Source organism: Priapulus caudatus, unplaced genomic scaffold, assembly GCF_000485595.1.
Source record: "Priapulus caudatus unplaced genomic scaffold, Priapulus_caudatus-5.0.1 Scaffold114, whole genome shotgun sequence".
Classification (NCBI taxonomy): domain Eukaryota; kingdom Metazoa; phylum Priapulida; class Priapulimorpha; order Priapulimorphida; family Priapulidae; genus Priapulus; species Priapulus caudatus.
Window position 1 is genome coordinate 330,522 of NW_014577175.1, and position 11,148 is coordinate 341,669.

An 11,148-nucleotide genomic window follows, 5' to 3' on the forward strand; every position below is an offset into this window, starting at 1 on the left:
TGTAGGGGGGAAGGGTGTAGGGATGATACACTGTAGAGACAGGGAGGGGTGTAGGGATGATACACTGTAGAGACAGGGAGGGGTGTAGGGATGATACACTGTAGAGACAGGGAGGGGTGTAGGGATGATACACTGTAGAGACAGGGAGGGGTGTAGGGATGATACACTGTAGAGACAGGGAGCGGTGTAGGGATGATACACTGTAGAGACAAGGTGGGTGTAGGGGGAGTGGTGTAGGGATGATACACTGTAGAGACAGAGAGGGTGTAGGGGAGAGGGGTGTAGGGATGTGCAAAAGAGACCAGCAGCTGAGCCAGACTCTGATGGGTCTGACCCCATGTCAGAAATTGATTCTGATTCATCAGAAAGTTCAGATGACAGTCACACTGACATTGAATGATTGAAGGGCGGTTTTGATTGACATCCTAATGACATGAGTTCTGCTACTTAATAAAGATACTGGCAGAGGATTTGAAAGCTTTTTAATATTTGTAAACTTATTTAACTCAGTCAGGGTTTTGTTCTTTCTTTGTTGTTGTCGTAATCTAGTTATGTCATTGCGATTATTTGCCAAAACACATTACCCATAGTTAGGATACAAATAAATTATTTAATAAATGTAGCAACCGGGCCACCTGAAAATCCATTTGGCCACCTGAATCTCATACTCAAGTGGCCCGGCCGGCCACCTAAAAAAAAGTCAAGGGCCAGCCCTGTTATATGTATATATGCATATTACAAACGAATTACAGTTGTACCGCTTTATCTGGCCTCATATAAAGGGACACATTACTTTAACAGTATGTCTTTGGAAAAATCCTTGCGCACGTTATTTTAACCGAATAAAGGGGAGAGGACCTCGGTTAAACAGGATATTTTCTGTAGAACAAGCTTTCAATGTTGTAGAAAAATCCTAATCTTAAAAGCAATTATCAGCTTTTCAGAAAATTTTGGATATAATAAGTTAACATTTTTTAAATCTAAACTATAATGTTTAATGTACTCTACGCACTTGTTGTTACATGCAGTCATTCTCTTTGCATTCTCTTGCATTTGTTCTTGCAGCGCATTCTCAATGAGTGCCCTGCGTCCAGTGTACACCAGATGTGGGATATTAATTCTGATTCTGATCTCCTTTTCCTGCATACATGATTAAATAGGCAATACATATGTTCGCCAATGTTTACACGCATTCATAATTGTGGTTGTACTAAGGAAGATCAGAGGATTTTCTACTTCTTTTGTCCAAAAACCTTTTGGCAAAACGCTTATTCAAATATATCATGGAAGTCAATGGGATAACATGATTCATGTGATCTGATAACACCGATTTTCCCGTAATGAAGGTTTTTAATGTAACGTGTTACTTTAATAACGCAGGGTGTTACTGTAGCAAGAAGAAAACAGGCTGCGTAGGGCCATAAGTGAGTCTCCAGTGATCCCTTGGCAGCAGCCCTGGAAATATTTTTACATGATCGAAAATGTTTAAAAGAAAAACGTTCTGCTTAATTTCAGAGTGATTAGACACACAGCTATTAATTCGGCCAATTATTCTGTCACGGACAAGTTTAGAGTGCAGGTGTATGAGCACTCAGGCTCCAGACAAATTATTGGAAAAAGAGATGTTCCAAGCACACTTCTGCCAGGTAACACAGTCATGAGTGATCAAACAATTTGAATCAGATATGCAGGTTCAGGAGTAAATAATAATACCATGAATGTTTGTTCATAATAATACATGTTTATATGATAAGCTGTGGTTCCATGCATATGGTTATACCATAGCAGCTTATCCTGTGTTTTTAATATAATTTTTCATAATTAGTAAGCATTGCTGTTGATAGTTATTAGGTGAAGGATTATTAGCACGTGCTTTCATCTTCTATAGGGATGCAGGAAGAAAGGGAGAGACATATTAGTGATTTGGATCAGTTTGAACAGCTTCCCCGTTCTCAAGTTACTAGACATCAGGCATCAGCACAGTATAGGCTTTCAGATAGACATGACCGACGAGAAGGTGCAACCCTTATGTTTCAGCTGTTATCTGCAAATCTGCAATGCTAATCAATCTGTTAATTGCAAACTTTTCTTATTCATTTGCTATAAATAAAGTTACGTAGTTAAACGTCTGCAAACGCAAAACGTCTAATCTCAACGGTACATTTAAAAAATGATTTGCATTTAGACACGATTTTCAAATGCACAAGTGTAACTGCATTTGCTAGAATCAATGTGATGTTTACTTTAACCTAAACTCTAAATACCACCCCTAGGAGGCCACGAGACATCAACATCAACATCAAGTATCATGGTGATCATGGTGGGAGTGTTATGCGTGCTTGCACTGATGCTACCACTTGTCGGTGACCAAGCTTCTTCGTGGCCGGATTACCTCCATATTAGCATTCATCAGAAACTTATATCAGCCTACGTGCTAGGTGCGTTAATACCCTCTATTGTTTTGTTACTGGATTGGAGTGCAACACAGTGTAAACCATATATAACCATGAACATATCTATACTGATGTATAAATATGGTCATGGTATAACACGCACGCACGCACGAACATATATATATACTCACACATATTATCAGGAGTAAGATAATATAGATCTATATTATCTTACTCCTGATATTATAGATATGTTCATAATGTAATTTGTGGTCAAAATATCTGTAATGCTTGCGATCCTTTTTTGAGCAAGATCTTTTTATTGCAGGACTGATAACCGTAGTCTTGCTTCGACCAACGTGATACCAAGGTCATACCATTGTATAGTATGGTTGGACTCGGGATCTACGTCTGCAGCGCCACAGAAAATAACATTGCTCCGATAATGAAGCTATGCATTGGACTATTTTGCCGCTATGGAATGTAAGCCAGTAGAGTTTAAGATAAGAACGTAGAGAGTTTAATCATCGAGTTGGCAAAGGCATCAATCTCAATACTATTCGGACGCCAGTTTCACACACTCACCATTGCACACTACTGTGATACTTCTCTTATTGGATTGTGCCGAGTTCACCCTATTCAAATGACTCAATTAGTTTTACGTTGACTCACAGTAGTTTTTGCGGTCCTTTTGTTACTAATAGAAATGTAGAATCGAAATTACAGGCTATTTCTGTGGCTACTGTGTACCTGTGGTACTGAACTGATACCCAAAATTTACAATAGTGTACCTATTAGTCACAAAAGAAAAAACTATCCACACATGCATTTTCATTACCGTGATACAAAGCATACGAATAGTTATGGGCATGCAGAGAATTTTGGCAATAGGCGCTAAAAACGGTAATGAACTTTGATTCAGTATTTATTCGTTTTGGTAAATTGCTATAAAATCGTCAACAAGTGAATGAGTGAAAACTCACCTTGCATAACTTATGTGCCATCCTCACCATTCCATTGTAAGGTAAATAACATAAAATGTATGAATGTATAGACTATTTATTTATTGCAGTGATTCTAGTGATTCTGCTATGTGGGAAGATTCTGCAGCTGTATTGTGAACTGGTTTTATGCCAAGAGTATATATTAGACCTGGCACAACAATGTAATTTTAGTTAAACTTGAGATTATAAAACTATGATGGAAAGTAGGGAGGATGAGTTGAAACATTTTTATAATTCATGTCATGAACATGATATAAAACAATGTACACCAAAATGATAGAGGAGAAATGGGCTAATGGTACACGTTTTACTGTATATAGTAATGAATACAGAAGGAATAGGTCTTATCCCAATTATACATAGTTTCATAATGCCCAAAAATACTTGGTGAAATTACAAATGGCTTTTTGTGATCAAGTAAGTTTACAGTGTTTGTAGACATACACATGCATTAAATTATATCTATAGTCAGACGTGTATTCTTCATGTATTGTCATGTATATATTGTTATTTCTAAAGAAATGGATGATACCATTGAATAATAAATTAATGCTAAGTGGGGAAGGAAATGTAATTCTGACATGTTGTTGCATGAAATTTGCACTTGAAATTAATGCGTGTTTGCACAAAGTAGAGTAAGATCAAGGTGTTAAAAACGTTACTATATATTTGTACTTTTATACCATTTGTATGTGCCTATGGCTATGATGTATTAAGCTAACAGTGAGTGAGATGCTAATTAGAGCATACATGCAGTATTGCCCACTTGTGTGGATCATTAGTGATACTGAGCCACGTTTTGCAAAGCCTCGTTTACTATAAGCACTTATGCATAACAAAGTCATAACTGGGGCATGAGAGAGGGGGCGAGGAGATGAGGAGGGAGGGAGCTAGGGAGAGAGAGAGAGAGAGGGGGAGTGCTCTATTAAATAGCAAATAAAAAACTTTTATTGAAACGCGGCCAAGGCTCTTTACATTGCATGGTTCTTTCCAGGCCTTGACACAATTTGGGTTGGACATGCCTTCAAAACTGAGGCAAATTTGCGACATCCCGAAAATTCTTCAACATGCCCCAATTTCCATCTGTCTTTATTTTTGACAATCCCAACATAGTCATTCTGTATTTTTACAGCTTTATGTATTCGTCTCTAAACTGATTGACTGTACCAGTGTATTGGGACAACTTACAACACGCGTAATTGACGCCAATTAGCAATTGGAGATGAATTGCCTGATTACCCAACATGTCTTTGAAACTCCTGGGGAGAACCCTACATTCTTTATTCACAGATCCGAAGTAATGTGGGATACTATGATCAAATTCTCAAAGGAGTAGCAATTAAGAAATAGTTAAGCCTCCGGGGTCACACCTTATTACGTTTTTCTGTGTGAGGTGGTGCTGACCATCGGACCAATGACTTCGAAATGCAAGTAGTCACAAAACATCGATGTCTAATTCGTCTGTGCCAAGTCTGTCATCTGATTGTGACACAAAATGTCTCTGCAAAACCACGAGCCCAGCGGCTGCACGTCTGTACTTTTCTCTCTCTTCGTGCAGCTCACAGGAAATCGCCTGCAGCTTCCTTTCCTGCTCCTCCGTGTGTTGGGAAGCTTCCTGCTGCAGTCGCTCTGTTACCAGGAGCTCGTTTTGCCCCATCTGCATCTTCATTTCGTCAACTCTCACCTCTGCTAGTCTGCGCTGCACATGCTCCAGTGCCTGATCTTTCTGTAGCTTGTCAAGTTGCGCCTGTAGCTCATGGTTTTTCCTTCTGGCTTCCTTCAGAAATTTGTTGCATTCAAAGAGCTGTGTATTCGAAGAGCTCAGCTCTGCCTTTAGATTTGGAAAAGTAAACAGCTACATATAAATGCCATCCATAGGGACAACTGTGAAACCCCACATTTATAATAGATTACTGCATATTCAATGTATAGTCCCCAAACCAATATGTATTCACACAGTATATTTACATATGCATGTATTCATTTTTTAAAAGAATCATATCAATTTTTACAAAAACTCAATTAGAACATGAAAATTTATGCAGCGATACAACGAAACTGCACAAATTCTACTGCATACATAGCAATAGCAGATCATACCTGTAAATGTTGTCTCAGAATATACTGCCTGTGGTTTGCTTTACCGGCTTCCTGTAACAGTGCGGTTGTCTCTTCGAGCTGCACAGACTTGACATCAAACGAAGTCTTTAGTTCATTGAGTTCCGTTTCTTGGCATGCTAATGTTTTCCTCAGTGAATTATTTTCCATCCTGTATTTAGAGCACTGTTCACCAATGATATCACTTTCCATGTCAGACCAGATAGAAGTAGCTTGTTCCCCACATGATGAGGCTTTGTCCACCATCACTGTAAGAGAAACGTGTTTATTTATTTAAAAAATACTAATGCAGGGTTCGAAATTACTGGCAGAAAGCACTAGTTTTGTTCCCTACAAGGGTCAGTTTGCTGCTTGCTGTCAACGTCGGCAGCAAATACTCGCTGCCAAGAAATTCCTAATAAACCAAAGTAAAAGCACCAAAGATTCTGCCTGGGAAGGTAAATTTGCTGCCTGCCTTTTTCTCTGGCAGCAAGTACTTGCTCCCTGGTAAAAATGTCAATTTCTAACCCTGCAATGATAGCAAAGACTCGATCATTCCATGAGCAAGATGACGATGTAACTGGCCTAGCTTGAGCGAGATAAACACATTCCATTGAATACTGATCAGTGATTACTGCTGCTAGGCTAGACACGCTAATGATACTAAGTACTGTTTTACTACATCCTATTGGAACACTGGTTCATGCAATTTTTCGAGTAAATACCTGTGTAAATACCTGGTTTTGTCAAGATCTTCTGAACATTTAAATTATTTTGTACACAAGATCCATCAGTTGACTTGACAGGCATATCCAATTCATCACTGATAATCATGGCCTGCTTATATATAGCACTGTAACAGGTAAACAGGCTTTCAATGTTAGAAGTAAATACTTGCTACTAAGAAATTCCTAATAACACAAGGTATAAGCACCAAAGTTACAAACAATGAGATCATGACCACAATTTAAAAGGAGTCACACAAGACTCTTGATAATGCAAATACGGAGCAACATATAAAACAGGGAGTATACGACTTCGGAGTATCATAGCCAGTGTGTGAGAGGAATACTCGAATATATTGCAGCCAATCTCATTATCATACTCTTTTGGCTGCATCATGTACTGTAGACAAACTACAAATATCGGTTTACCGGATTTGTTCTATGTCAAGAGGAATTCGTTTCAACGCTTTCTTCTCATGCTTAGAGCTTTCACAGCCTTTGTCCTTCTTGAATAGATCATCTGCTGTTGTGAGGCTTGGTGGGAAAAGTTTTTCGATCCAATGAGGCTCCATTTCGATTCTCCAAGTTCTGTAACAGCGGTTGAGAGGGAGTAAACACATGCTGTACCTGTAACATCTGGGGTACCACAGGCCACTATAGCTGAGAGGGTCTATGTCCCCATGCAGGGTACTGCCGGAATGTACCCTGGGTACAGTCCGGTATAAAGGAACGAACGTACCCTGGTGGCTGGTACTATCTAATATGCCGGACCGTACCTCGCCTACTCCACTAACGAGTCTAGGGAGTCGTCTACACCTACTCTCTAACCCTAACCATATCAGATAGTTACCAGGGTACGTTCCAGTATACCGGACCGTACCCAGGGTACGATCCGGCAGTACCCTGGGGGACAGAGACCCTATGAGCGCCACTATATTGGGACCCTTTTTTTCTTATGCCATAAAAATGACCAACCAACTGATCTAAGATCTCAGACTCAATTACTTGCATATGGCTGTCTGATCTACAGTCAAATAAAAAATCGGCATGATCACCAAGTTCTCCAAGATCGTCTCCATCTACTCGGGAAGTGGACCGACACGTGGGGCATGCATTTTAACACCAGTACATGCACTGTCATGAACATGCACTGTAAGTCCGAGTGGATCGATTAAGTCAATCCACTTTTGCATACTGCACAGCCAGATCCTAAAACAGGCAACTGAACCTATACCTGGGAGTGACTATTGCTGAAAACCCGAGTTGGAGCCCTAAAATCACTAAGCACACCCAAACGGCTAATGCAGTCTCATCACCTTTGAGGCGAGACCGTTGAAGCGTCTGTCCTGAAACAAGCAAAGGGACATCACATTGCACTTGGAATACGTACTTGGATACGTACAGGCACTTGGAACGTTACAATAATAAAATGAAAGTGTCAATGACACTGTAGCTCACCACAAAAAAGGACACAAATGAGTGAGTGAGAAGAAGTCAGTTTTAATTGAGCGACCATCGACGTACATTATAGAAACGATTGCCATCTGTATATCGCAATAATAATTTATAAACCAAAATGAATCACAATTTGTGACCGTAGATGGCGCTATACCCACTTTGTAGCGATGGCGTTTGAAATAAATAGGTTATGCTGCATTCCGACATGTTTTGTAAATCTTTACTCTAATATAGACATTTTATCGGCAGGGTGGAGAGGAATTACCAATTTTGCATTAAAGATATTGTCAATGAAATCTTGTAAAACGAACCAGACGAGTGTGACACCACACTGTTTGTGTCTATATAATATGCTATATAATTGCCAAACCCTACCTAATTTGCATAATTTTTTTTTACATATCAAAACCCCTAGCCCTTATTCATTCACATACCAAAAATGAGCAAAATCCGTTGAACCTGAACTGACTAATGGCAATTCCCATTTTTGCCAATAAATTGCCGTGGCTCGAAAGTGCTTCAACTGGCGTGCTTCAAAATAGGACGTTTAATATGGGAGCATAGCAGTAACAACTATACCCAATTTTAAACATGTGGGCCAAACGGTTCCTGAGTTATCGTTGACCGAAGCGAAATGTTGACGGACGGACGTACGACGACCCATGGCAATAGCTCAGCTTGACGATGTCAAGGTGAGCTAATGATAGTAAATAAACAAGAAATGTATTTACTATCAAAATCTAAATGTTTCTCTACTCTCTTTTGCCTATTATTGCCGATAATTTCCTGTAAATGCCGTTCAAATGCTGCTCTGCAACACACAAGTATACCGCATGCACGCCGCTGTGCACAAACAAGAATAAAGAGAATATAGAATATACATTATACAACAAATAAGAATACAGCAAGAACAAAGAACAAATAAGAAGACAACAAGAATAAAGAATAACTCTTTATTCTTGTTGTCTTCTTATTTGTTCTTTGTTCTTGCTGTATTCTTATTTGTTGTATAATGTATATTCTATATTCTCTTTATTCTTGTTGTTTGTGCACAGCGGCGTGCCTGCAGTATACTTGTGTGTTGCAGAGGAACACTTGAACGGCATTTACAGGAAATTATCGACAATAATAGGCAAAAGACAGTAGAGAAACATCATGACAACAAATGTTTTCGTTAGTTCGGAGTTCAGCACATATACATGTACATACATTTAAATTTGCGTACAGTACATTGATAGTCCGGGGTTCAAACTTTCTCTTTCTTAATGTCTGTAATTGATGTCTGTTTAGAACCTTCCGAAATGAGTGAATCCATGCGAGATCGTAGCAGGGACACTGTAGAAATGTCACGTTCAGTAGAATACGCGTTCGACTCAAAATATCGCAACACAGTCTGAATTGACCTCCGAGCATCAAATGATGATGGGGGCGGAATCTCTACCAGTTCATCGTCATTTCCATCATCATCATCATCATCATCATCATCATCATCATCGTTGGCCGAATTTCTGTCCCACTCGACCATGTCAATAATTTCGTTATCTTCGAGATTCGCGGTAGAAGCTAGTTCACTGTCAACATTAACAAACTCGCTCTCTGTCATCAGCATGCTCAGATCAATGTTGAATTCGGTCGCTAATCGTTGAAATAAATTTCGTTTGATGGTATCTGAGTGTGATGTCGACGGAGTTGGAACATCGCTGACAGTAGGTTGTAGGTCAGCTAAACTGTCAAAAATGTCACATCCGCCGTCCTGATTTTCTGCAGTTGGCACCGAGGCCTGTGACGGTGTTTCATAGAAATCATCTGGCAAGAGTTTTGAGTGTTTATAACAGTTCTTAATTGTGTCGCGTGACACTCGATCCCATGCGGCTTTAGCGTATCTGATTGCATCATTAAGTTGAATTTTCGGAGGACGATTACTGTCAATATCGTCAATGAGATGCTGTACTTGCATGTGACGATAATGGCTCTTCATGTCTTGAATGACGCCAGCATCCATAGGCTGTATATGCGACGTTGTGTTTGGTGGCAAAAAGTGCATCTTTACATTGCTCATATTAATTTCGCTTAACTCATTTTCAGGTGCGATATGAGAATGTGCATTATCTAGTAGCAGCAGTACTTTACGGCTTTGATCCTTCATTTTAGTATTGAAGGCTTCGAGCCAATCATGGAACAATAATCCTGTCATCCGGACATTTTTGTTGGCGACGTAGTCACAGTACAAACTCACTTTAAAGTTTTTAAAGCAATGGGGTTGTTTGCTTTTTCCGATTACAAAAAGACGACACTTTTCACTGCCATCAGCATTGACACATAGAGCTAAGGATATTCTACTTTTCAGTTTTTTGGTCCCATTCTGGCGCGTTGTCAGTGATCTGTCTGGTATCATTGCAAAATATAACCCAGTTTCATCCATGTTAAAGACGTTCCGTGGAGAATAGTTTTTAATCACGTCTTTAGCTTTCTCTATTCCCGTTTTAATCACATCTGCATCCACACCAGCACTCTCACCGCAAATTTTACGACTAGATATTCCAAAACGGTTCTTACATCGACTGATCCAACCATTAGAATAAGTAAAATCATCACCAATGTTAAGTTGTTCTCCAAAATACATTGCTTTCTTCCGTAAAATATCCTGCGTAACAGGGATATTTTTTGCCCTGGCTGCCGTGAACCACAACAATAGGGCTTTTTCCATGTCCGCGTGTTTAGCAGGTCTCAATCTTTTTGAGCTGAGCGTTGATGTAGACATCTTGGCAAGCCACTTGTCAGATGCCTGTAGGATATCTCCGACAGTTCGTCTTTTTATTTCTCTACCCCACAGAGCAGTGAAATGATCGGCAATTGCTTGTTGCGACTTCATGGGATATTTTTGAGAAAATTCGCAAATTTCACGTTTTTCACGAGCCTGCAAGGCAACACGACTGCGAGGTCGCTTTGTTGGCGCCATACTGGCCATACTACTAGCAAATGAATGTGATGCAATACTGTAAACTGTACTACATGTATTAGGCTATAGCCTAATGCTATTATATATAGGACTCGCGTGGATGTGCTGTGTATGTTACCATAGAAACTGAACAACCGATACCGACCAACACTCTCGATGGCGGTATAACGAGTGTATTTTTGACGAGGTTATCACACAATCACAACGACCTGGGGATTGTTTAGACGACTTGACCTTTGACATTACCCATGATGCTTTGCAACGCTGTTGCCTGTGGCTGTGGCTGTGGCTGTGGCAAACTGCCAAACTGCATGCAGTGCCTGCCAGTGGCGTAGCTAGGATTTTTTCAGCGTGGGGGGGCACTGGGGGGCCTTACATTTTTGTGGGGGGGGGCACAATATACAACTTTTCTTTGTATTATACTGTTCTAACGGCATTGTTTTTAATTTAATTTTTTTTTTTTAAGCATGAATTTTTAGTGGGGGGGCACCTGGGGGGGCCCAGAAAATTTG

The 11,148-nt window shown here is 39.9% G+C and overlaps 3 protein-coding genes across 5 annotated transcripts in view; 1 reads left to right on the forward strand and 2 right to left on the reverse strand.

Moving 5' to 3' along the window:
* Window positions 1–3,870, forward strand: part of LOC106805463 (motile sperm domain-containing protein 1-like) — a 10,369-nt gene extending 6,499 nt beyond the window's left edge. For 2 of the 3 annotated variants that reach the window (XM_014807053.1, XM_014807054.1), the window contains exons 4-7: window positions 1,516–1,646; window positions 1,889–2,017; window positions 2,274–2,438; window positions 2,722–3,870. In XM_014807053.1, the coding sequence (XP_014662539.1) occupies window positions 1,516–1,646; window positions 1,889–2,017; window positions 2,274–2,438; window positions 2,722–2,756 (460 nt within the window). In that variant the 3' untranslated portion in view covers window positions 2,757–3,870. The remainder of the gene's footprint in view (window positions 1–1,515; window positions 1,647–1,888; window positions 2,018–2,273; window positions 2,439–2,721) is intronic. The other variant, XM_014807055.1, reaches the window with a different exon arrangement.
* A 174-nt stretch (window positions 3,871–4,044) lies between these two features.
* Window positions 4,045–10,799, reverse strand: LOC106805462. The gene is made up of 6 exons (XM_014807051.1): window positions 10,778–10,799; window positions 7,454–7,565; window positions 6,649–6,807; window positions 6,220–6,347; window positions 5,498–5,763; window positions 4,045–5,228 (listed from the first exon to the last, which is right to left on the reverse strand). The coding sequence occupies exons 3-6, from the start codon at window positions 6,789–6,791 to the stop codon at window positions 4,833–4,835; spliced, it is 933 nt and encodes a 310-aa protein (XP_014662537.1). The 5' UTR covers window positions 6,792–6,807; window positions 7,454–7,565; window positions 10,778–10,799; the 3' UTR covers window positions 4,045–4,832.
* On the reverse strand, window positions 6,715–10,742 carry LOC106805461 (tigger transposable element-derived protein 6-like). Its single transcript, XM_014807050.1, has 2 exons — window positions 8,887–10,742; window positions 6,715–6,855 (listed from the first exon to the last, which is right to left on the reverse strand). Exon 1 carries the CDS (start codon window positions 10,643–10,645, stop codon window positions 8,924–8,926), a length of 1,722 nt encoding a protein of 573 aa, XP_014662536.1. The 5' UTR covers window positions 10,646–10,742; the 3' UTR covers window positions 6,715–6,855; window positions 8,887–8,923.
* Window positions 10,800–11,148: the final 349 nt, after the last annotated feature.

Excerpts from the sequence above, each read along its gene's own strand:
- LOC106805461 (XM_014807050.1), bottom strand. The coding sequence starts at position 10,645 with ATGGCCAGTATGGCGCCAACAAAGCGACCTCGCAGTCGTGTTGCCTTG.
- LOC106805462 (XM_014807051.1), bottom strand. The coding sequence starts at position 6,791 with ATGGAGCCTCATTGGATCGAAAAACTTTTCCCACCAAGCCTCACAACA. Across the intron at positions 6,348-6,648 it reads CTTGACATAGAACAAATCCG|TGCTATATATAAGCAGGCCA; the intron begins GTAAACCGATAT and ends TACCTGTTACAG. Across the intron at positions 5,229-5,497 it reads TTCTGAGACAACATTTACAG|GCAGAGCTGAGCTCTTCGAA; the intron begins GTATGATCTGCT and ends CCAAATCTAAAG.